General features: G+C 34.6%; 2 protein-coding genes across 2 annotated transcripts in view; both read right to left on the reverse strand.

Annotated features, from left to right (window-relative positions):
* Positions 1 to 673: 673 nt before the first annotated feature.
* Positions 674 to 27,378, reverse strand: part of LOC149481773 (ceramide transfer protein-like) — a 41,109-nt gene continuing 14,404 nt past the window's right edge. The window contains exons 7-12 of the mRNA XM_089704807.1: positions 8,814 to 8,996; positions 6,793 to 6,899; positions 6,063 to 6,184; positions 4,627 to 5,708; positions 3,429 to 3,552; positions 674 to 2,043 (exon numbers count right to left, since the gene is read on the reverse strand). Coding sequence (XP_089560933.1) covers positions 1,916 to 2,043; positions 3,429 to 3,552; positions 4,627 to 5,708; positions 6,063 to 6,184; positions 6,793 to 6,899; positions 8,814 to 8,996 — 1,746 coding nt within the window. The 3' untranslated portion in view covers positions 674 to 1,915. The remainder of the gene's footprint in view (positions 2,044 to 3,428; positions 3,553 to 4,626; positions 5,709 to 6,062; positions 6,185 to 6,792; positions 6,900 to 8,813; positions 8,997 to 27,378) is intronic.
* LOC149481774 (uncharacterized) lies at positions 15,884 to 16,853 on the reverse strand. Its single transcript, XM_089705283.1, has one exon. The coding sequence runs from the start codon at positions 16,851 to 16,853 to the stop codon at positions 15,981 to 15,983; it is 873 nt and encodes a 290-aa protein (XP_089561409.1). The 3' UTR covers positions 15,884 to 15,980.

The following is a 27,378-nucleotide window of genomic DNA, read 5'->3' on the forward strand; positions in this document are numbered from 1 at the left end:
GATATCATGTAAAATATATTGAGCATATATTTTATTATCAAATAAACGTTAAATAAAAGACATCTTTAACATCCTGCTAAGATAATTCGAAAAATAATAACTTTTTTAATTTCAAATTTAACTGTTTCGAAAATTTTCTGTTAGCTTTTTTCATTGGTAAGATTTTTTAATTTTTATTGTGGCCTTTCATCAGGCAGAGACTATTCAAAAAGACAATAAATATAATAATACAGGGTGTCCCACTGTTGGTATACTAAGCTCAAAGGAGATTATAGTTTTGCATACGCTGAGTACTTAAAAAATACTTATAAAATTCCAGACGCATTTTTTTTTCAAATAGATGAATTCTTAAAACTCTATGTGTACACCCATAACAAGCCACCCGCCCACCCGCACGTATAGGGAATCTTAAACGATTAAGATTATGTTTTCATAGACAAAATGCTCATATATAAGAGAACGGTATATGCCGGCTGCGCGAAGCTAGAGAAAAAATGGATTTTCAGGAAAAATTTAGCAAAAAATTTTTGACGTAATTTTGTTTTTAAGTATTTTTTACGTGATCAGTGTATGCAAAACTACAAGTTCCTTCGCGCTTAGTATCGCCTATATATATGTATCGCTTAGTATAGTAGTCGCGCATACATACCAATAGTGGGACACCCTGTATAGTTTATCCTAATATACCATAAACATTAACACGAACGATTATACAAAAACAAAAACTTCCTACGTGTGTATATCTTAGCTTTAGTAAATATTTTTTAGAAACAAGTTTATATATCATATTTTCCCATAAATGTTCTTAAAAAACAACATAAGAATATAGAGAAATGATAGACCGTCTTATAAAATTTTGTTTTTGAAGTGATACTTCTTTAGGCGCGTTGAGAGTAAAATTTCAAGATCGCGTCATGGCAATACCGTCACGTCGTGGAGTAAGGCGACGATTGTGGTATCTTTGAATCTTGCCAAATAAGTTTCACTTCTGATACGTGTGCTCGGCACACACTCTTTTTTTTTTAATCATTTTGCTATCTCTGTCTTGTTTGAATTTTGACAAGGACAGACATACTGACACAAAAATTATATTTTAGTTGTTTATTGAATGTATTATAAAAATAAACTCGCCGATAAGTGTCTAGAAAAACGAGTTTATTTGGTTAAGATTGTAATATTTATGATAAAGAAAGTGTCGGTAAAGATTTGTCCAACCTCATGCCACTTTTTTAAAAGTATGTATATCTATCTACATATATGACAACAAACTACAATATAATGTATTAACTACATACAATTGGTTTATACAATGTATAATTATATTATGGATATAGAGAAATCTGTTCATATACATAACTAGACCCTATGTATATCATATATTATATACTTACAGTCGCAAGGGTTCTATTTTACTATTTATTTACTTTACAAGACAATTTTACAGATCTATAAGAACATTTTTATATTATATACAGATTTACTAAGTTTGTAATATGAATTTTGAAAATATACAGGAATAAATTGCGTTTAATATTCCATCAAACAAATTAAATTGGAAACCAAAAATTACAACAATTTGTGTCAAATAACATTTTTAATTTAATTTAATTTATCTATATATTTGATGGAATATTAAAAACAATGCATATAACAGTTATATAATATGTATTTGTACCTATCGTATCTCGCTCACAAAGAATACACACTGGAAGTTATCATTACGATTACAATTTTCAAACGGCATTGATGTTTTAGCCATACTATATTCGTATGTTTGTGACCTATAACATTGAAAATCAAAAATCTTGAATTATTTTGAAAAAATTATCTCAAATACATAACTTCAAAATAGATGATTTCCTTGCACACGAATATTTCCTTCGGTTTCCACCAAATCTAGGTATTATTTAGTAGGCTAGATAGCTAGCGGTTTGTCCCGGCACTGCTCGACTACGTAGTTGGTGAAACGTTTGAGGAATTTGGGATATTCACGTTTGTACACCGCTCTGAGTACTCCGGCTGGCGCCCAACCGCCGGGGTTCACTAGAAATACATAAATTATTAAATATAACATTATTATAATTCAAATAACTAATTGGGAAATATATAAATAAGTGCATAGTACATAATTAACGAAAAAAGTAACAAAGTAACTTTTGGGGAATATAATAATGTACGTGCTAAGAACTTTAATTTTTTTAAGACATTGCTGTGGTAAAGCGAAAGAGAACGTTCATTGGTAAATAAAACTATTTATTGGATGTTAGCAGTTTAATTTGAGAAAAAATTGATAAATTGTGATGCAATTATGTCGCCTAACAATTAACAAAATATTATAAATAATAATCAATTAATAATCAGTTTTCTAAAATAGTGCATTTAGAATATTTAGAAAGGTATGATTATTTCCGGCTGTCTAGAGTAGTCTATTCAGATATTTATGCAAAAACCATAGACTGGATTTTTGCAACACTACTGAATGACCGTGAGACTAATGTTTTCGACAACTTCAAATACATTATAATTTAAGTAACAAACAAAGTGTTCGTGAAGTCTCTTTTGTCCTATGCATTTAAAATTGTATTTTATTTACATATAATTACTATAAACACAATAGAGTAAACACACTACACATACATAATATTTATTATTATTATTACATACCTACTTAGTACTAGATTTAAATGACTAATGAGCTATTTTCGAAGTTAATACGATAAGCGAAATACAAATAATTATTATAAGGTCAAATAACTAGAAACCTATTAGCAAATGGTTGGATTTATAGCAGAATTTTAATGAATCACGCAATCTCGATTACTTCGGTCAGTGACTTTGATGCGATGTTTAATAATTGCTGTTTGGAATAATAATATTGATATGCATTTTTGACAGCGATAGAATGTTTAATGTTTATTATCGAAATGCTATAAATCCGTGTCAGGCTTATCTCTGGCTTAATAACTTTCAAACAAAAATACGCCGGCATATGACTATTTTTTATTAAAAAAATTGTTTTTGAATTATTAAAGAATGAGAATGATCCTTCAGCGGATATTTTAATAAATCAAACAATATATTGCAAAAAAAATTCTGGCTTTGTAAATTCAGTATGATACTACAATGACACACTGTTCAGAATTCAATCAGAAATGAAAATATCTTTTCTATTTAGAATCCATACTTCATATTATAAATGCGAAAGTAACTCTGTCTGTGTGTCTGTTACTTAATCACGCCTAAACTACTGAACCAATTTTCATGAAATTTGGTATGGAGATATTTTGATACCCGAGAAAGGACATAGGCTACTTCCCGGGAAAATGACGCAATCCCGGAAATCCCACGGGAACGGGAACTATGCGGGTTTTTCTTTGACTGTGCGGGCAAAGCCGCGGGTGGCAATCTAGTTATAAAATAAAATTCACCTGTACTACAATAAGCGATGCTCGTGGTGATATTGTCCCGGGTGGGCGTCTCGTTCTCCGGGAACGTGGAGCGGCACGCGAGACACACCGTTACAAACAGACGGATACACGCGCCTGTGTTAGCCTGTAAGAGAATTTCATTGTTATTATTAGGAAAAAATTGGTTGTTTGTAAAGTAGGTTTACGATAGAGATGTTTACGTGATAACATAATGCAGTGGCAGCGCTCGAGATGAGACGGGAGATCGGTCCGTCTCTCTCTCGTTATACCTGCGATCGCGCTCGTGAGGTTTTGGTGTGACACAAGTTTCTGAACATGTCACCCGACTAAAACGATTTTAAAAACGTTATCACGTTAAAAATGAAAAAATCTTTATTGAAAAAAGTTTTAAAAGAATACACAATATTTAGGGAAACTATAAAGCCTGTGTTCGAAACTGTGTTACAGGTTTTAGAATCCCCTCACAATTTGGAAGGATAAGGAGAATTTAATTATTGTTATTGATAAGTTTGTAGTTTATTTTTGTTTTGGGCTAGAAATTGGCTGGTTTTTATTTGCAAAAAATATATACCCGAACTAAGTTCTTGCATTGAACTAAGTTCCATTTTACAGTTGAAGATAACACTCAGCAGCGCGATGATTGAACGTCATTCATGGACTAGTGCTTCCGTTGTGTACTAATTATAATGTTGTGATTGTAGACCGAATGTTATGAATGTAGAGCGTCTCTCTTAAAGGGTAGATCGTATAATATAAAGGCAAGAGGATGCAGCGTAGAATGTATAGTGTACAGCGTAGAGTATCGAGCGTAGACTGTAGAGCATAGTCTACAGCGCGTAGCGTAGCGAATAATGTACAGCTTTGATTGTAGAGCACCGAGCACAGTGTAGAATATAGAGTGTAGAGCCAACGTGCGACCAGAACAGCGCGTCCCGCTGCGACGTGTACAGCGTAGCGTGTAGAGTGTAGAGTGTAGCGTGTAGAGTGTAGCGTGTAGAGTGTAGAGTGTAGCGTGTAGAGTGTAGAGTGTAGCGTGTAGAGTGTAGAGTGTAGCGTGTAGAGTGTAGAGTGTAGCGTGTAGAGTGTAGAGTGTAGCGTGTAGCGTGTAGAGTGTAGAGTGTAGCGTGTAGCGTGTAGAGTGTAGAGTGTAGCGTGTAGCGTGTAGAGTGTAGAGTGTAGCGTGTAGAGCTGGTCGCACCGGATAGTCGCGGTGCGCGGTGGAGTGGTTGGTGACCGCGTACGTGTTGCGCGGCGCGGCGCGCACGTGCGACCAGAACAGCGCGTCCCGCTGCGACGTGTACAGCGTCGTGTGTAGAGTGTAGAGTGTAGCGTGTAGAGCTGGTCGCACCGGATAGTCGCGGTGCGCGGTGGAGTGGTTGGTGACCGCGTACGTGTTGCGCGGCGCGGCGCGCACGTGCGACCAGAACAGCGCGTCCCGCTGCGACGTGTACAGCGTCGTGTGTAGAGTGTAGAGTGTAGCGTGTAGAGCTGGTCGCACCGGATAGTCGCGGTGCGCGGTGGAGTGGTTGGTGACCGCGTACGTGTTGCGCGGCGCGGCGCGCACGTGCGACCAGAACAGCGCGTCCCGCTGCGACGTGTACAGCGTCGTGTGTAGAGTGTAGAGTGTAGCGTGTAGAGCTGGTCGCACCGGATAGTCGCGGTGCGCGGTGGAGTGGTTGGTGACCGCGTACGTGTTGCGCGGCGCGGCGCGCACGTGCGACCAGAACAGCGCGTCCCGCTGCGACGTGTACAGCGTCGTGTGTAGAGTGTAGAGTGTAGCGTGTAGAGCTGGTCGCACCGGATAGTCGCGGTGCGCGGTGGAGTGGTTGGTGACCGCGTACGTGTTGCGCGGCGCGGCGCGCACGTGCGACCAGAACAGCGCGTCCCGCTGCGACGTGTACAGCGTCGTGTGTAGAGTGTAGAGTGTAGCGTGTAGAGCTGGTCGCACCGGATAGTCGCGGTGCGCGGTGGAGTGGTTGGTGACCGCGTACGTGTTGCGCGGCGCGGCGCGCACGTGCGACCAGAACAGCGCGTCCCGCTGCGACGTGTACAGCGTCGTGTGTAGAGTGTAGAGTGTAGCGTGTAGAGCTGGTCGCACCGGATAGTCGCGGTGCGCGGTGGAGTGGTTGGTGACCGCGTACGTGTTGCGCGGCGCGGCGCGCACGTGCGACCAGAACAGCGCGTCCCGCTGCGACGCCGGCCAGATGCGCTTGAACGTCTGGTGGAACACCAGCGTGTCCGAAGATACCGCCTCCACTATGTTCATCGTTTCGAGCGTCGCTGCGAATTGACAAAGGCGCTTGTTATATGCTGATTAAAAATCAGTTCCGAGTGCTTCTTGGAAATGAGTTTGAAATAGAAATACAATAGCCAACAGAATAGTTCGAAAATTTGCGAAGTGATTGTTTAAATTAAATTGAAATAGAGATTTTAAAAGTAAATTTGACAAAATGTTGGACGACATAAAATATGAAAATAAAGTAATTTTTAAGCAGATAGTTTAATTTTTATGAAAAAAAAAACTAATTTCCACATAAGGACGCACATCAACAACCTCAAAACATCTCAACAAGGAAGATGTTTAACACAGAAAAAAATGTTTTCAAAAAGGAAATAACATAAAAATGAACTCACTCTCCCATTCATATCGGTATCTCGGATTGAAGAAATAGTGGCACATTTCACGCGCGGACACGCCCCGCACCTTGTGCATCGCCTTCAGCGGATCCATCACCATGCCGTCTACCTCCATTTCACTGTAGAAAAATGAATGATTTTTTTTATATATTCTCATCATATCAATCTCCCACTCTCTCCTGTCCGTCCCCCTCCCCCCTACCTTCTCCCTCTCTCCTGTCCCTCTTCCTCCCTCACTCCTCTCTCTCTCCTTTCTCTGTCCTCTCTCTTCTCTCTCCTCTCTCTCTCCTCTCTCTCCTCTCTCTCTCCTCTCTCCTCTCTCTCCTCTCTCTCTCCTCTCTCCTCTCTCTCTCATCTCTCTCCTCTCTCTCTCCTCTCCCTCCTCTCTCTCTCCTCTCTCTCCTCTCTCTCCTCTCTCTCCTCTCTCTCTCCTCTCTCTCCCCTCTCTCTCTCCTCTCTCTCTCCTCTCTCTCTCCTCTCTCTCTCCTCTCTCTCTCCTCTCTCTCTCCTCTCTCTCTCCTCTCTCTCTCCTCTCTCTCTCCATTTATTATACTATTCATTTTTGTTTATGAAAATAATGTAAACTACATGCGATAAGCCACATGTGAAACTTCAAACATTGACGTATAAAGAGATATTTCTCTGAAAATTAAATATTGGTAGTTGTTATACATACTACATAGTACATACCATACTATACATATATACTACATACTATAATACATACCGACGGTACATCCTCATATCGCCTTCTTCAGCGAACAACTGCCAACCGATCTCACCACCGACACCTTCAAACGCGGCCTGGATCTGTTCAGTTGATATCCTGTCGATCTGTGAAAAATATACTTATTTTATAAACTAGCTGTGCTCCGCGATTTTACTCCTATTGGTTTTAACGTGATGATAGCCTAAGACTTAAGACTTAAGATTGACCATCTTTAGACTTTTAAGACTTAAGATTGACAATCGATAAATGGTCTATCTAAAATAATTTTTCAAATCGGACCCGTAGTTCTTGAGATGAACGCGTTCAATCAAACAAACGAACCCCTTAGCTTTTTAATTTTAGTATAGGATACAATAATATTAGTATGGATTAAAAATAAGCGTGACCATATATTATGGGTAAGCCACAACCAATGAATTTTAGAGTGTTCGCTCCATTTACGTATGGAACATAAATAACATAAGCCGTTGTTAATCCGGTTGAGAGGGAATAAAAAAAATCCATCATACTACATCCAAAAAAAGTCCATCCTACTCAGTAAAAATGTAGATTTGTTATGGTAAAATATTTTTTTAAAGAGATATATCGTTGTGTCCGTATTCATTTACAGATTTATATTTTTACATCGATGTTTCACACTTCTATAACTAAGTCGATTCATGTGATCAAAAATTTCAATTTTTTCTACAAAATGATTATGACTAAAAGTTTTTCAAACATGAATCATTCATTCAGTAAATGTGTTCTGTGCGTGTTGAACAAATTTTATGACGAATCCAATCATTTTACATGAAAGTTATGTCACTGTCAGTTCTGTCGGTAAAGAAATCTAATCGATCTATTAAAATTGATTATACGGCACTTAATAGGAAAATGGTTTTACACGCAGCCGTCGAATTGGACGTTTCTTACTCACTCATGTAAGTATACGAAGCATATTAAAACTTAGAAATTAACGGTTTTAAAACGCGATCCATTCAAATTGACGTATTTGACCTTTGGATCCCTTCATTTTCAGTTGACTTCAAAAAAGGAGATTGTCAAGTCGTTTTTTTTTTGTTTGTTTGTTACCTCAGAACTTTCAACGGCAGGACCTATTGATTATTCTTTTTATAATTGAAAGGTAGTGCCTTTCGGTTGGTCCTATTTAAACTTTGTCCAGTTCTGACAATTTGAGGCGGTTTAGAGGCAGAGTACTTCGTAAAAATATCTCAATCTTAATTTATAGAACTACTAGTGGTCCGCCCCGGCTTCGCCCGTGGTACATATTTCGCAATAAAACGTAGCCTATGTCCTTTCTCGGGTATCAAAATATCTCCATACAAAATTTCATGCAAATTGGTTCAGTAGTTTAGGCGTGATTGAGTAACAGACAGACAGACAGACAGAGTTACTTTTGCATTTATAATATTAGTATGGATTTATTTCAACCAAACAAACAAAAAATCAATAACCAATGTCATCTGTTAGAAGCATTAAAGTAATAGTTCATGTTATGTAGTAAATAGTAAGGGGGAAACATTGTTTCATGGCGCATACAATGTTGTCGATTAGTCAAAGGAATTACGGCAAAACTATCGACCAACAACTCTAAGATATTATCTATATCCTACCCTATCACTTACATCCTGTTCATTGCCTCGGACACTATTTGAATAATTTATCGATCTATGCATGCGCATGCATACACTTTACTGGAATATCATGTACAATGCTGTTTTTTGTTCTTGTGTGTATGTATTCAATTTGTAAACAATAACAACTTCGCAGTTCGCATGTCGATTAATGAATTGAAGTTTACGTTTATCTTCACATTTTGAATACATAGTTTATTTTGAGATGATTCGATAATACAAAAAAGAGCGTGTGTGCCGACCACACGTGTCAGAACTGAAACTTCTTTGGCATGAAGACCAAAATCGTCGCCTTACTCCATGACGTGACGGTATTGCCATGACGTAACGGTATTGCCATGACGCGACCATAATGTTACTCCAAATCTGAAACACTCCACATACCTCGGACCACAGCGGGTGCACGGTGAGCCGGTTGTCGATGGCCGGCGGGGGCAGCTCCACCTCGTCGCGCGTGAGCTCGGCTGGCGAGGACACGCGCGCGCACCGCTCCTCCTCCATTTTGTCGAAGCCGGTCTCCACCGCATCGTAGAACTCGTCGTCCGGGAGGGTGGAGTGCGGGCCCTCCTGTGGACAATGGTGTTTAATATTTAGTTTTATAGAATTCAAATGCTTTATATGATACATTTTTAAAGAATAGAAAAAAAATCGATGACGAGGCGGGATTGACGAGGTTTTTAATGCTTTTTGTAGTCTATCTACGTCTTGCCTATGACTGGTTGCGTTAGCTTTATATAGATTACTACTTAAGAAACCTTAGTAACCATTAAATTAATTATATGTTTATTTATTTATTTATTTATTTATTTAACACTTTAATAATTGTACAGAAGCCTTAGAACTACTTACACAATACACATAGAACAGAGTACAACTATTTTGGCGGCCTTATCACTTAATAGTGATCTCTTCCAGGCAACCACGGTAAAAGGTAAACAAGCAAAAAGATCACTAATTGGCGGGACGAGAACAGAAAAAGAATAATTAATAGCAAGAAAACAAAAAAAAAATAAAATAAAATAATAATATATATCTACCTTAAATAATACATATCCATATACAATATCACATATACTATACATATACATACACAATATATAAATATACATATACATAAATAAAATGAACAGATATACATACCAATTACATGTTATATAATAAACATAAATAAATATATACTTAGAGGGAAACACACTGATATTGAATAAGATAAAATTATTATACGAATACCATCTATATCTAATACAGAGTACCACGTACATATTGTAACATAATGAAAATATGAAAGAAAAATAAAAAGTTAATAAAATATTACTGGTCCGGATCAGCAGCGGAAAGAAAATGTTGTCGCACAAGATTTTTAAAACCCGAAGGGGTCTGGGCTTGACGAATATTTAATGGCAGAGAGTTCCATAACTTAACAATTTATTAGTTATTCCATCTAAATAATCGATAACCGAGATTTATCTCCTCTAAACCTACTAGCAAAGCCACGCTTGAATATTGTTAACGATAATAATATAACCTATAATAAAGGGAAAACATGTTTCAATAAAACAAACTACAATGAATACAACGTTCCATTTCCTTGAATGTTAAATATTCAATATGCTTTTGCCTAATTTGTTAATTGTCTAGATCTAGAACAAAACAAGAGCATCACGCACGGCAACACATTACAAATAAATAACTTAGAGAAAACGTCAGATCGCACCACCTCATCACAATTCACAACCGTATCATTTCATATTACATAACAACTGTACATGCAATTTTATTCTCATGTTACTTGTCGGATTACATGACACGCACTTTTATTTATAATCATTTAAGAAATAAAATACTTTAATATTAACATTATTTGTTGGATTAATAGGCCAATGAAACAATTAATCATCGCGTAAAATCAACAAACAGGCAGATTTATTAAATACAGGGTTGTGTTGACTGTTCGGAACAACAGCTGTTGAGCTGTGAATTTTAAATTTAATTCTATTATATCTAATTGAAATATGTATTTAACTTTAAATTTGCCATATGTAGAAGAAGCTGAGGTCACGTATTTTAATATAAGTTGATTCAGTCAAGCAGGGCACCAATTCCGTAGAAAAGAAGTAGAAGCAGACACTGCAGCCGAAATCCAAATTATTTAAGCTCACTAACGCTAGACAAGCTTTGTTCAGAACATCACGTTTATAAATAAAGATGATGTTACATCATGAAAGAAGCAATTGTTTCAATCGTTTCTCGCATTCCCTTGAACGTGCTCTTGTGGTTAAGTGGCCTTCTTAAATTGTAATAGTATTTAGTTTCATTTTAATTAAGTTAACTGTTTGAACCAACCAACTCTTCTTTAAAACTCGGCAAAGGGGAGACCAACCTTGTTTGAGACCAACCTTCGTATTATAGTTTAAAGTAAATTGTATATAAAGTTACATACGATCATAAGTCATAACCATACAGAACATGGTATACTCTTTATCTATAATTAACTGAATATCCAATATACATAACATCTGTATAAGACATATACGAAAAGCCAAACAAATTCTTGCCTACCAAAGCTATGAACTTGATTTTATCAATGCAGCATGAGTCACGGTTAAGAAAATAATTAATTGTATGCGGGGCGCCGCCAACCTACATTCGATTAAGGACAAGTGGTGTAGAAACAATTTTCACTGATTGCGCTAGTGATGTCGTCTAGACGCGTATAGATTAAAAAAATATATTTCGACGTGATTCATAAGCCGCATGTAGTTTGTTGTAATCTTATTAAAATAAGGATCTTTAATGATTTTCAATTACCCAGCGATTTTACACACTTGATAAAGGGAATGCTTTAACATTGGCTTTTGATGATTAGATATAATAACTAAAAAAGCACAATTTCAAAACAATATATTAAGTTCAGTAGTAAAGAAAGCCTGGCACTTGACAGATGCATTTCACATCTGTTTCACTTGATTTCTCTTTACGGGTATGCAAGCGTAACAACCTTACATGTTTTAGTTACACATCGAAATCACTTCCTTCACATCAGTGTCGTATCTCCCTAATAGATTGAATATTAAAACAAAGATCTATCATAATTAATACAAGCGATTAGTTAATAAATATCCTATAATCAGAGCATACCGACATATTTATAGGTAACTAGCTTTCCACCCGCGGCATCGCCCGCGCAGTCAAAGAAAAACCCGCATAGTTCCCGTTCCCGTGGGATTTCCGGGATAAAACTTATCCTATGTCCTTTCTCGGGTATCAAAATATCTCTATACCAAATTTCATGAAAATTGGTTCAGTAGTTTAGGCGTGATTGAGTAACAGACAGACAGACAGACAGAGTTACTTTCGCATTTATAATATTAGTATGGATTAATAAACTGAACATAACAATGTAACGGAACCAGTATCTATTATTGAACAGTTATTAAAATTGAAACTAATTTGCTATAACGCAATAGCATATAATCCTAAATTGTTTGTGGAAATATATCCGAAGAACGTACAAAAATATGTCCAACATTTAATTGGTAATGGAAGTAACGATTTCTTCTCTAATACCAAGTCGCATAAATTTAAATTAAAAACACAATCGTAATTAATTTAACCTGTATAACGGAAACAATATAAAACATGTTATCTCGTTAAACAAACCACCTCAATAAAGGTCGTATTAATCAAGACTCGCCTAAAAATTTCGCTGATTACTATAAATGGTTTCTGCAATCAGAGACTAAAAACTACTGGCCAACAAATTCTTGCGTGGCTAATATAGACTCGTTAATAAAATACGACCACTATTTCGGGACCCAGGAATTCCCAGGAACCAGTATACATAAAAAAAAAAAAATAAAATAAAAATGGTTTATTTCTTTTAAACAAGTTTTCATCTTGGGTTGGAGGTAAGTGCCTTCATTTAAGTGATAAATTTCACTTGTGTTAGAAGGCGCTTCTCTTCCATAACAATTACTAGACATTAACAATTAAAAGAAAGCTTGAAAAAATAAGGTAATGTAAACAAAAAAAAATACTCTAAAATTGGTAGATTGGATGTATGTGTGTGTGTGTGTGTGTGTGTTTGTGTGTGTGTGTGGTGTTGGTGTGTGTGTGTGTGTTTGTGTGTGTGTGGTGTTTGTGTGTGTGTGTGTGTGTGCGTGTGTGTGTGTATGTGTGTTCGTATGGTTTTGTTTGTGTAATGTACAAGAATTTAAAAAATGTGATTTTTATTTTATTTTACATTTTCATTTTACTCCCTACTAACTCCATGTTTTTAGAATGTCTTCTGCTTCTGTATAACTAATTTCTTTAAGCCATTTTAAGGTATGTTTTTTACATTCGTTGTATCGATTTCCATATATGTTTAAAATTTTATTTACATTTTTATATAAAATTTCTGACTGTCTATTGTACTGACGCTTACTAAATGATGTGTTCGTTTTATGAAACAGCGGAATAATATCTCTTCTTCTACGATTGGTTATGTTAGGGTCATATGTGATAGTCTTGTGTTTTTTTAGGATAGTTGCAAGAATATATAATTTGCGTATAGATAGTAGGCCCGTTGTGGAGTAAAGGAGTTCAGTAGAATATTTGTATGGTTTAAAATGCATAACCTTTATTAAAGCACGTTGTGCACGTTCTACTTCCAAAAGTTTTGTTTTAGTGGCTCCGCCCCACACTGGTATACAGTAGGTTAAAATTGATTGTGCTAGTGTAACATATATTTTATTTAGCAAATCCTTATCAGCAACATGGCGAAGTGTTTTAAAAGTCCAAGTTATCTTCCTAATTCTGGATGTTATTAAATCTATTTGCGGATGCCAGGACAGTCTTTGATCAATTTGTATTCCCAGATATTTCGCTGAGGTGACTCTGTTTATGTAAGGACAATGGCATGTAGTGAGATTACATTGATTGTGGATTTGAATACTAAAGTTGTTAGAAGGTTGAGTTTTATTAGTTATTGAAAAACAAATGTAGTTTGATTTGGTTGCGTTTAAGGTGAGAAGATTAGATTGTAGCCACGTAGCAATTTTTGATAGACCTACTTCAGCTTTGTGTCGAACGGCATCCCATGATTTCTCCGAAAATACTACTGCGGTGTCATCAGCGTATGCGTAAATTTTTGCATCATCTAATTTTAGTTTACAGAGGCTGTTTATGTAAACTAAAAAGAGAGTAGGGCCCAAAACACTTCCCTGAGGAACTCCAGTAGTTATATCTGTGTCATCGCTGTAGTATTGTCCAATTTTAATCCTTTGTGAACGATTTTGTAGGTAGTCTTTAAATAATTTTAATGAAGTTCCTCTAATACCTATCTTTTCTAATTTATTTATAAGTAAATGAACCGAAACTGTGTCAAATGCCTTCTTAAGATCAAGGAAGACAGTAAGGCATTTGTCTTTTACGTCTAATTTGTCAACTATTTGTGTGCTTAAGGCAGTAATGGCATCCTCTGTGCATCTTCCAGGTCTAAAACCATATTGGTTGTTTGCTAGTATGTTAAATTTGTTAAGATAGTTTAGTAATCTGACATTTAATAGTTTTTCTAGGACCTTCGAAATACAGGGTAAGACAGAAATTGGTCTGTAGTTATTGAGATCACTTTTGCTGCCGCTCTTATATATTGGTGTAATGATCGATCGTTTCAGTGGTTTAGGAAAAACACCTTGCTGAAAGCATAGGTTTGCTAAATGACAAATGATAGGAGCCAGTTCTACTACAGCTAATTTAAGGAATTTCGATGAGATACCATCCCATCCGGGAGCACTGTCATCTTTTAAATTGGATATAACTTTATGAACCTCATCAACATCTGTATCCAGTAAACAAAGTGAAGTTAAATTTGAATCTTCTTCATCAAGCGTATTTAAGCCTATGTTAGATTTTCCTATTTCGTCCGCCAGTTTATTCCCGACATTAGCTAGGTAAGCGTTTACATAATTTACTGATTCTATGGGTGTGTTCTTAATTTTTAATAATGTTGTGTTGTCTGACTTTCCCTGTTTTAAATTTGTAATTTTGTTTATGTTTTTCCAAAGATTTTTTGTATTTTTAGTTGATTTTTCTAAATTTTGTCTTTCGTAATTGCGTTTCAGTTTTTTTATTAGTTTGTTACAATGGTTGCGGAATCTTTTATAAGTAATATTCAGTATTTCGTTATGTGGATCCATTTTTAGTTTCTTTTGCATTTTATTTCTATTTCTTATACAGCGTAAAATACCTGCTGTAATCCATGGTTTAATTATTTGTTTTTGTTTTGAGATAGTCGTTGTCACTGTATTTTCTTTTATGATGGTTGTAAGTTTTTGAATCAAATGATCAGTCAGTAAACAAGGGTCATCACAGTGTAATAATTCTGAGATATTAATATTTGCAAGATCGATAAGAGCTTTATCAATGTTTATTTTTGTTAGAGTTTTAGGACAGTTATTATATGAAATTTTAGTTAGGTGTAGAAATATCATCAGGTGGTCGGTTATAGACGTATTAAGAATAATTATGTGGGCACAGGTTTTGTTTCGTTCAATATTTAACATAAAATGATCAAGACAGCTAGATTCGCGAGTAGGTATTGTGTGCCCAATTAAAAATCCTTGCATTGTCAACATATTTAAATACCGTATTCTATTATTCTTTTCATTATTATTTTCATTTGGTTTGGCCAGTATGTTTATATTAATATCTCCAGTTATGATAGTGTTTTTAATAGATTTATAAGAGGTTAATTGACTATCTAAAGAGTTTATAAATTTGTCTGCGTTAGTATTAGATGGTGAGCGATAAATTCCTAGGATTGTGTAGTTGTTCGATTCTATTTGTAGACAAGAAGCTTGATCTAAATTTATCTCTTTAACTGTAGCATGTAAAGAATCTCTTATATAAGTCACAACACCGTCATTTTGATTGATATGATTCGTGGTTGCATGTGAAACATAATATTGTAATTTAGGTATAGGTTTGTTTGGTGTAAGTCTACATTCAGTGAGAATCAATATATCTGCTGTACATTTCAGTTGAGTAAGTGTAATATAAAGGTCGTTACAATTGCTGTATACGCTTCTAATATTCTGAGAAATGATAGTTAGGTCATGTTTTTCTTTAATTATATGTTTGGATAGTTGCTCAACATCACACTGTGTGACGCGAGCTGCTTCACTATTATCTATATCTTGCAATGTATCTATATTTCTGTCCATACTTGTAGAATATAAAGGGTTGGTGTACATACATGTTGGTACAGGGAATATTAGTATATTTGAATAAAGACGTGACATATAAAATATAATAATTTAATAACCTATTAAAGGGAGACTGAGAGAAATGTTGTGCATGTAGATGTATTTTATACAAGAGAGTTTGTTTAGAAATGTACTTAATGAGTTTATAATATTTGTTTATTTGTGTGTGTGTTAATTGTATTGTGTAAGTTTGAATGTTTTGATTGGTTGAGTAGGAAGTTACTATTACAATAAAGGCAAGACTTAAACTAACTAATAATAAAAACAAGCTGAATGTTAAAGAATAGCGGAAGTTGCGGCATAGTCATTTTTCTTTGAGTGAAATGTCTTGGATTTGTGCCTCATTTCTAACTAATATAATTCTTGAGCTGTCGTCTTTTCTCAAATAAACTTTCCCATAAGCTGTCCAGCAGTACTTGTAGAGTTTACGTTTAACCAAATCTCGCGCGAGAAAGTGAAGACGAGCTCCCTTGGCAGTTAGCTGACTTGATATGTATATAGGAGTATCGGCAGACGAAGTAAAGCCTAAGTGCTTGGCACAAAGTTTCGTTTTCTGCCTTATGTTGAATGCCTTGCTCAATCTTAACATTTCATTTTTACAAATGGTAGATGAGGTCTCAACTATTATTGTAGTGTTTTTAGGTGTATCCTTTTTAGCGCGTACTCTATAAACATCCTTTAGGTCCGACTTGTTAATCTGACATCCAATAGTCCGAGACAGGCATAGAACCATGTCTACTAAATCCGTTTTAGCTTCATTGGGTTTTAAAGGCACATTTTTAATTTCAAAGTTTGACTTCCTGCTATCTTGTTGAATATTTTCAATTTTATCCTCCAACATTGTTATATATTTCCGATCTTCTTTAATCTTTCCTTCAAGTAGTTCTATTTTATTCTTCATTTCTTCATTTTGCGACGTTAAAAAAGCCAAGGCATTTTCGATATTAGAGTTAGCTTGTTTAATTTCCTGCAATGTAGCGGCGTTACTATCGAAGCCTTGTTTTTGCGCTGTCATCACCGAAGAAATCATAGCTTTCATCTCTTCCCTTAATTCAGTTAATTCATTGGGGTCAGCTTCTCTTTTCCTTTTACCTCGTTTTATTAAAAAGTTATTGGAAGGAGTTGTATCTGTTTGTTCCATTAAGTGTATTTCTGAATCCGAAAGTGATTTGTCCATATTTATGCACTATTATATTTATTTAGATTTTAACTTTATATATATATAATATATATTTCCAACTATTGTAAATTATTCAATTTCAGATAATATTTTTCACCGTCTCTTAGACTATAATATTATATCCAAATCAATGCTAGTGTAATTAATTAGCTCTTGCACTATAAAGTAATAATAGTTGGAAATGGTATAAACGTTAGGCTGCGCTTGCGCATCTATTGGTATTGTTCCAGTTTCTAATTGGAGGCTTATTTTCTATTCATAAGTAATTTGTGCAATCAAATACGTAAGAGGCGTGGCCTATTTTTTATTGGATAATAGGCAAGCAAATTAGGTGCACCGTTCTTGGTTTGCAAGTGGAGAGGGCAATGACGTTGTTTCTTGCCTTTTGTTTGAGCTACCAGGATCGCAGAGCGAACGGGTGATAATAATTGCGGATTGGATTAGCTGTTAGCCAGTCGTGATAGCTGATGCAGTGTAGTGTCGTGGGGATGACTTACGTGACGCAGAGCTTGTACCAGGCGCCAAGAACTTGCAGTCTTCACTTAACTCCTTGCCTCTTATGCACTCCTATTATTTTGCGTGAATTAAATTGGTGTAAAATTTTAAAATAATTTAGATTATTTGTACGTGAACACGTCTGTATGCTTCTACGTCCGAGGGGGAAGAGATAATACATACCGTCATTTATCCATCCATCGTTTATTTCTCTCTATTACTGATACTGATTATAAGACACACCTTTGCAGACCTCACTTAAATCTTTTACTTTAGATTCGAAATTTTACGAGCAACGAATAATCAAAAATAATCCACCTCTCATAACATTCCTCATTATATGTATATAGTAAACTAAATATACCTACGTATATAATTGCGTTTATATTTTCGCTATACTTAAGTGGGATTTAGATAATTGTACAGTTTCTGGATTATACACAAGGTCAAAGTCATCCAGTTATACAATATTTTACGACGTCGTTGGTGCACCGTATCGAAAGAGAAAGGACCTTTATATCATTTTTTATTCTTATTGTTAGAAGAAAGTGGTAGAGTGTTCGTAATCTTCTTCTTATATATAAAAATGAATCGCAAAATGTGTTGGTAAGCGCATAACTCGAGAACGGCTGAACCGATTTCGATAATTCTTTGTTTAATATATTCCTTGAAGTACGAGGATGGTTTTTATGTAGAGAAAACGTAAATATGTACCACGGGCGAAGCCGGGGCGGACCGCTAGTTTATAATATATTTTTATGACTGCAACCTCACATGATGTTTAATTTGTTATTGCTTAGTGTTCTGTGTTATCATCTCATTTCCTTTACAAATACTGAATGATAAATACGTTTGCTAACGTGGAGCAAATATTTGTGCGCTGTAAAATGTGTTATACAAAATGTAATTATGAACATGGAAGTTAATAAACTTCAACTATGTATTCCACGCCACGAGAAGAAGTAGTCAGAAATTGCTGAAAACGTTTGATGATTATTAAATTAACTAAGTATCTGAAATTCATCTTATATGGCCGCGTATAAGTATGAAAGCGAAAGTTAAACTACCTAACCATGATAATACCGTAAATGAGAATGTTACAAAATAAAAATATAAATATGCAAACTAATTTTAAGTACTCTAATTATTTTTTGTGCATTTCTCTCGCACGTTTTCAATTTAGAGTAACACGAGTTTGTACCGTGCATTGTGTGCTCTCAATGCACGGTACTAACTCGTGTTATGAAGTAGACATCGATCCCAGTTATAGATGTATAAGTCGGATAGTAAGTATGGAATTTGATGTAGACACACCCCCATGTCTACATCGAATGAACTTTGTTCGTGAAATATTGATAAATAAAAATCTTATCATGATAAATATCTAAATTCAAGAAAAATTTAGATATTTTATCTGGTCAGATTATCTGCTCTTTATACAAATTCCCATATCCAAAATATGTATATAATTTTCAGTGCATAGCAACCAAGAACCACAACCCTTGATCACGTGACAACTGACGTCACAACTCACATAACATGATACAAATCCCATACGACATCCAAACGAAGGGTAGTCACTCCCACCATGGCGTGTTCATCATTACCCGATAACGTCACAACCACACCCTTCAAAGTAAAAGCCGACGCGACGAGCACCATTGTCCATACCCCTTGATAACGAAGCTATTTTTAGCTTGAATCAGACATTCGACATTTTACTATCATTATTTGAAGTATAGTAATTAGTAACCAATTAAATTATTAATTTACGTACCATTTACGAAACACAAATGAAATTCATCCTCTTTTATTTATTTTACATTTAATTGAACATTCTAGTAAAAGGACTTCCGACAATTTAGTCAATAAACATTTCCATTAAGGAGACGTTTATTTATGCTTCGATATGGAATATGCATTACGATCTATAGAGCTTATAGGCACCCTATCAACGGAACAATTCAAAACAGTCAGCACTTAATTGGTAGCGGAAACTAATTTGGCCTGACAATAGAATAAAAGAAGAGCGAAAGTGAACGTTAATATACACAGCATAGGTTTATCGAAGTACCAAATAAAATATGTGTACTAAAAATATAATAATTCATTATAACATCCATTCGACTCTACTTAATATTTATTAGGAGACTCCCTCAACCTTTTCCATTAAAACTGTGCGTCACAGAAGTCATAAATATCCATATATACATTATACAACACTAATCGGCTTATACCATCTTAAAGACAGTCATATAATAATCTATTTTTAATCTTTGTCCATTTATATTTACAAGACTGTAAACGGATTTTACTTCAACTCTAACCATGAAACTGGAGTCAAGGTTACGGTATCAGTTAACCAACACAACTGCACAGAGCGCTTTGTTCCAGCAAGTATTGCGAATTAGCACATCAAAGCCGCTGACGTCACACCAACAAAACGCCTCCGACCATTGTATCACTTATCGGAAATGGACTAATTTCGTTCTGTTAACCGCACTAAGCAGTTTCATTAGCGGCCATTAACTTTCTATCGAACATAACCTTTCGAAACGGATTTACTAATCCTCGCTAATTGCTGTGCTTTAACATTTTATAATTCCTCACAATAACATTTTTTGATGAACTGAGTTGTAATTTATTTAGCCAATAGTAATTACGATTTCATCACGTAATTCGAACTAAGCTTTACGTTGTGTGTTTACGTTTTACGAGTAATATTTTTTTCATTAGAAAGGGTAGTTGTAAAATTTGCTCAAGAGTGTTTGTTGTTGTTTTTTCAAATCGAAGAAAACTTATAGACCGGACTCTCAGTGGAGTTTCGTTTGCAAAAATAGCGGACCTAAATCTGACTTCTGATATATATTGTATAGATCCCAGACATCCTATAGACAGATGTTGCCAACCAGTTTTGTGGTCCCCCTCTCCCCACAACGGTAATTAAATATGGCATACAAAGAAAAAAATAAAAATTTCCAAAACATGCCGTGTGGGGTATCAAATGAAAGAGCTTATCGAGTAGATCACGAATATATAGCATACAAATAAATAATTAACAATAGTCCATTGTTTACGATTCAATAGTTCGTACAGTGAAATAGTTGCATGGGGGAGTGGGGGGAGCATTCAAAGATGGCGAGTATATTTTCAAGTTTATGCCAGAAATAAAGGCCTAATAGAAAAATATCGGTGTCAGGGCTTAGAATATTTATCTCTGCACTGTCGTTGTGTTTGGCAGAATGAAAAATATGGCAGAACATTCTTGAATCAGCCTCTGTGTGATTTCAAATCGGTAACTTCAGTGAAAGTTGCGCCTTGCATTTTAAAACATTTTGTGGGGTCATCAAATCCACCACATATATTACGAACTATTGAATCGTAAACAATGGACTATTGTTAATTATTTAAAATAATAATTTACAAAATATATTCATGAGTTTTCAATCTATACTGGTTTAAAGTTAACTCAAAAATGGAGCATTTTCGTATATTTTCTAAAAAATCTTAGAGAAAAAGAAATGTTATAGTATGCTATATATTCGTGATCTACACAATAAGCTCTTTCATTTGATACCCCACATGGCATGTTTTGGAAATTTTTATTCTTTTCTTTGTATGCCATATTTAATTACCGTTGTGGGGAGAGGGGGACCACAAAACTGGTTGGCAACATCTGTCTATAGGATGTCTGGGATCTATACAATATATATCAGAAGTCAGATTTAGGTCCGCTATTTTTGCAAACGAACATCTCCTTGGAGCCTGCTCTATTAGTCTAAACATTCAATTTTGCAATTTCTACAAATCCAGATGCAACCGTTCCCTCCATAAGTATACATACATACACATTTTATGACTAGCAATAAATTTCTGTACACATTGAAGAATATTCAATATTACCAATATCAAAATAATTCTATATTGAATAGTACAATTCCATGCAATTAGCTATCAGCACACAATACACCATATAAACATCTGTACAAATACAGAGAATATAATATAACAAAAGCAATATAAGTGCCAACGTACCGTCTACATGGTGCACAAATCGGCGACTACAAAAACTGAATACACGCGTATTGCCCTGAACCCGCCGGCGAAGGGATGGGTAAACAAATGACGGCCGTGACGTCATAGTTACCAAATGAACCCTCAAATAACAACTTCCTAGCTGACGGAATATATTGAGGAGCAAAGAATATAAATCACACGTCACAACGAAGAAGTATGTCGCTTTTTTAGTAAAGTTGTTTTTCGATATAGCGGACTTCATATTACATTTTCCTTTTAGGCACGGTTATAATCACTTTATTGTTTCCCTAGTAATAAAATATTCATTCCATTAGACGGGATTTATATAAATCACCTGAATGTTATTTATAGCCTAGTAGGAGAAATAGAAATTCTAATAGTCAAATGTGTTGACAAGATGAAAGCTCACCTAACCAATAAAAACCTATAAAAAAAGGGGTAAAAATTTTTAGAAAGCCTTTTAATGAGAAGCACGTTAAAGCAATATATTCATGTAAACTTTAATATTGCGAAATCAATAAGAATATATAATCTTCCAAACACTGTTCTTCATCAAATAAAAGGTTTGAACAAGATTGGATCAATCACATCGAGCAAAAGGCTAACGCAATAAACATCGAAGGACATGTAATAAAGACACCTCAGCTCTGAAGCTTCAAGCTACATTAACTCGGCTACAAAAGGGTGTCAATATCAGTTTACCTAGGAGTATAAAGAAACATTTGTGTAATGTAAGTAGAAGTAATGGATTCAATCGATCCTTATATTATTTTAGTCTGAATCACACAGAAGATCCTAATAATTATCACAAAGCGACTAAACGTGAGTCTTGACTCTTGACACTGTCTTAAAAGAGATTAGTAAAATAATGGACAAAAACTATAAAGCCTTGCAGCAAAGTGGATTACTGAATTAGCATCTTTTTACAGTCTGATTACAGAAGAAATAACATTGTAATCATCATTTCGTCACAATTGCTGACTGGCTCGAATATTGACGAAATGAGGACGAAAACAAGTAATTGTTTAGATTTCTAAAACTACACATTATGAATAGAACACATTACGCAAACTATGTACAATAACTTTCGCATTTTATTAATATGGACTGGAAGCGTGTTTGCCACAGCCCCTATGCGAGATAGAAAATAAAAGAGAAAGAGCAGGTAATTACAGGAAGCGGGTCCAAACATAACCTCGTCAGGCACGCAACGTCGATTATAAAGTCTGGGTTATAAATCAACGTCTATTAAACCATAGACTTGTAAATTTTACAAGGTAACGTAACGTAAGGTAACAAGGTATCTTGATTGTTGCTACAGCTAATAGCATTATGTCATAATAGTTTGATGGTGTAAATTTTTATTAAGATTGAATTTTATTCTGTAAAAAGGATACATAATAAAAACAAATTACTAAATACCAATAAATGTGAGTAGAGTAAAAAAAAAAAATTATTTTCTTACTATAAAACTGATTGTGAGTAGTTTTATCGTTATAATTTTTACACTATTGCCATAAAACAATAAAATTCGATAAAAATCTGTAATTCCGATATTTTCACAATTTCGGTCACAAGCAATTTCGGTCATCTCTTCGAAAACAGTGCAGAATCTTTTATTAAATTCAATGCTTCAATTAATTTGATTTTAACTGCCGCAACTGTTGCTGTTGCTCTTCAATAAGCTTTTGTTGTTGCATATGCAGGGCCATACATAGTTCCCTTTGTTGGTGCTCTTGTTGCTTGCAATCTTTCTGTTGCTGCTGATATTGTAAGCCTTTGTACATTAGCTGATGTTGTAACTTTTTGAACATTTCTTCGTACTGTTTAGTTTCGTTGAACAGGTGTTCATATTTATGTGCACATAGTGTTGATAGAGTGTTCGAATTGTATAGACACAATGGGCCCAAACAAAATTCACAATTTCCAATGTGAATAATGCAAAATAAAATTAGAAAACGCAACATATTAGTATGGTCGAGGCACAGCGAATGTGGCATGCGCTTCTTCTTATCTTATTTATAAGCAAATTGATACACATTTAATGTAACTAATTTATGTTCCTTATCAAATTCATAATTTCTTGTTTATAAATACCAAAAGGGACTTCTGATTTGTAACTTCGATACAATAATGAGTGATAATTGCTATGAGGGCTATAACCTCGGTTAACAGCCTCATTTCAATATCGAATGGAAAGTGGAACTATGAATCGATACCAGAAAGATAACCAGAATCTAAAGATGTATTCAAAGGTCGATTTCTATGTGAAAAATATTCAGTACATGCTATGAACCCGAGTCTTTTGCTGTACTTATATCATGATGCGGGCTGCGGCTTGCACCTATTGCAAGATACCAACGCTATTTATGACGGCTGAATCTATAACATATTTATTATCAACAACTAAAAGATATATGGATAGAAATTACATATAACACTTTATTCCATTAGCAAAACAAAGTAAGGACATTACAAAAAATATTTACATAGAAAAATTAACAGCAGATTAATTAATTTATTCAGTGATCATATTCATTCATGAATAAATTCATATTCTTCGTTGCTCGTTCTATTGGATTCTCTCTTTATAATTCATGTTGGATAATTGCCCTGACTATCAACATATTTACAAAAACTAATAATTAAATTGATACAAATTCAATAAAAAGATCCTCACAAAAAAAATCTCATAATCAAAAGAACTTGTGGTGCTTTAAAGTTTAAATCATTTAATAATAATTTTTAATAACTACATATTTACATTACCTAAGTTATAATTATTTATCTATACAAATTCGATAAAAAGATTTCTCGTAAAACATAAAAAGTCTCATACTCAAAAGATTTTTTTAAATCAAAAGTTAAATCATGTAGATACGCCTCCCATCCCGAAATAAAGAGCAAAAAAGTGAAAGCTATAAACAACAAACGACGTACAATAAAGATGACCAGCTAGCAGCTAGCAACATTAACTCGTCTGCCGTGACGAGGGGTGCCGTCGATAGCCTACCCTAATGGCGAATGACGCAATGGCCCATCCCTAGTTACTATGCACGAGCTATAAGGGATGTTCTAAGACATGTAACTATAGATGTAGAACACATAGAGGAAAAGCTACATTACGTAGAAAAAGGGCGTGTAAACGAATTAATTTTGAGTAAAACATTGGCAAAAAGCATTATTTCTTGGTATAGAGCACTCATCAGTTAATAAACTACCTTGATTAGTGATTTAAACACAGAAGATATCGTAAATCTCATTTCATTAATCGCTGACTATTTTAACTACCCAGATAGTTACTATGAAGATAATTAGTTTGAGAACTTCGGAAACAAAATACTTTGAACTAAAATAATTTGTAGCTTATCTACCACTTCCTGGTTTTCGCGATATAATCATTAATAATTTCATTACTAACTGCTCTTTTTGCTACATCCTCATGCCAGCTTGTAAAGCAAAAGAGAAACATCGAATAATAATAGGAAATGTCAAATCATAATCTTGTCAGACACGCGACTTGGAGTTTTGCAGTGTTGATCATAAATCGCCATATTATATTAAATCATCGCTCTTATAAATGTTACACTTTGAACCATATTTGATTATTTCAAAATGATGATATTTTCGTAAGTCTTTATTTTCCTTTCATAATAGATATAAAACACAAATAAATTATTAAACTACTCTAACACACAATAACTTTTAAACACTACCTTATAAATATGCAACTTAAGAACAATCTCTCTGAGTAAGTTATTATCGAGAATCGCTCTCATAACTTAAATGCACCAGAATCTAGCAACAATTTTGAATTGATGTTACCTACTCATTTTACGTTTTAACAACTTTCTGTTGTAACTGTCGTTGCTGTTCTTGAATTATTTGTTGTTGCTGCTTATGCAGAGCCAAGCACAGTTCACCTTGTCGTTCCCCTCGTAGCTGGCAATCTTTCTGTTGCTGCTGAATTAAAGCGTCCTGACTGATAATCTGCTCTTTTAGTTCTTTAATAATACGCTCGTATAGATCAATTTCCTTCATTAATACCTCTTTTTTATTCTCACATATTGTAGGGGCAGATTCCGATGCGTATGCGCACAATTGGCCGATACAAAATTCACAATATGCTATGTGCAAAATTGAAAATAATATGAGCAAACGAAACATCTTGGTATGATTGAAGCCTGGTGAATGTTGTATGCCTTTATTCTTAGCTCATTTATAATGAGCAAATTGATACACAGTTCTAATTTATGTTCCTTATCAAACTCGTAATTTATCGTATATAGATTAACAGGATAAGACGTTTGGTCAGTTTCTATATTTCTATAGGTACCTACATCATTTTTATTAATATCATCGCCGTTTACGGTATATGATAAAAAATTAAAAAATGCTTAGTAATCATAACGGATACCAACTGATGGTTCTATTGTTATATTATTGTTATAGGGAAGACCACTCATAACAGTTTTAATTCAAATTCAAATTAATTGAACGTGAATGCGTCAGTGTTACTCCATAAACATCGGTTGAACCAGGAAAATTAATAAAGTGGTAGTATTTTTCACTCGTATAAAAATGTTAATTTATTAATTCCAGGTTATCAGCCTGACTATATTGAATTTTAAAATCTATCTAATGATACCAATACGTATAAATTTTTGTCGTAGGTAACACTGATATGTTGCTTTGTTATAATTGTGTTAACTTATATTTTGTCTAATTCTCATATAAAATATCAATGTAAGCAAATCGCAAACCAATACGTCAGTAAATAAATTAATAACTTCCAGGTCAATGCTGAATGAAAATTATATTAAACGCAACTATGAATTACATATTTAATGATAGACGAATAACGAATAGGCTGAATACGTAATTTGGTCGAATTTTTGTGGCCAACTACTAATTGAGGTGATAATTAGGTAACACGCTATATAAAATCGATTTATTTCGTATTAATAACAACTTATTGTACTCGTTAACAGAATACAGCTTAATTAAAATGTTCATGGAAACCAAACTATTGATATGTACAATGTACAAGTACTAACATTAACTGAAATATTTCCTAAACTAAAAAAAGACTGCAATATATTTATTGCCATTATTGGATTAATCTCCCTGGCATTATTTATTTGCCACAAGACAAGGTTTCTAACTACACTAATGAGATTTATTATCCTTGTTTTGTATTTATGTAATTTAAATCAATTCAAGAGATCTGAAACCCCGCCGTTCATTACCAAAGCCACGACGATATATCTTTCATATCTATATAAAGAAAAATGAATCTCCAGATGTGTTTCAATTTTTCAATCTCAAGATTAAAACTTAACAACGACTCGATAAATTCAGCAGAAGCTTTAACGTTTCGGTTAATCAACAAGGAAGGTTCTTATGGAGAGAAAAAGTGTAAAAGGGGCCATAGAATAGAACAACGTCTTCCGGGGCAGCTAGTACTCAACATATTTTAGAAATAAAGTGTAAAAGGGGCAATATGGCAGTACGTCTAGCGGGGCAGCTAGCATATATAATTTAAAAGTAAAATACAAAACAATAAAATAAGCAAACATTATGAAATTATTGTATTCAGTACATCAGTGCAACGAACTTCACCATCGACCAGTCGACCTAGGTAGAGTCCAACACGTTCACATCGTAACGTAACGACAGATTGTATAATACGCAAAAAATACTCTTCATAATAATTATTATTACTACAAAAAATGTAACGCTTTCACTTTAATGTTTGGCTTTTCGCAAGTCATATAAGTACCTAGTGATACGTTTTTAGCTGCTGGCGTTTTGTGAACTGTTTTTATAGTAGCCTTTTTTGCGGTTGTGTAAAGACTTGAAAGATTTACCACTCTCTCTTTTGATTTAAAATTATATATGACGTCATTTAATTTTTCTTAGAAACTTTACAGACAGATGTATATCTGTTTATTATATCTTTAACAGAAACGCCAAAGCTGGTTGTTAA

The sequence above is a fragment of the Colias philodice genome, chromosome 16 (assembly GCF_061535455.1).
Source record: "Colias philodice isolate Cphi_HAF_F1 chromosome 16, ilColPhil1 Martin Lab GWU primary, whole genome shotgun sequence".
Classification (NCBI taxonomy): domain Eukaryota; kingdom Metazoa; phylum Arthropoda; class Insecta; order Lepidoptera; family Pieridae; genus Colias; species Colias philodice.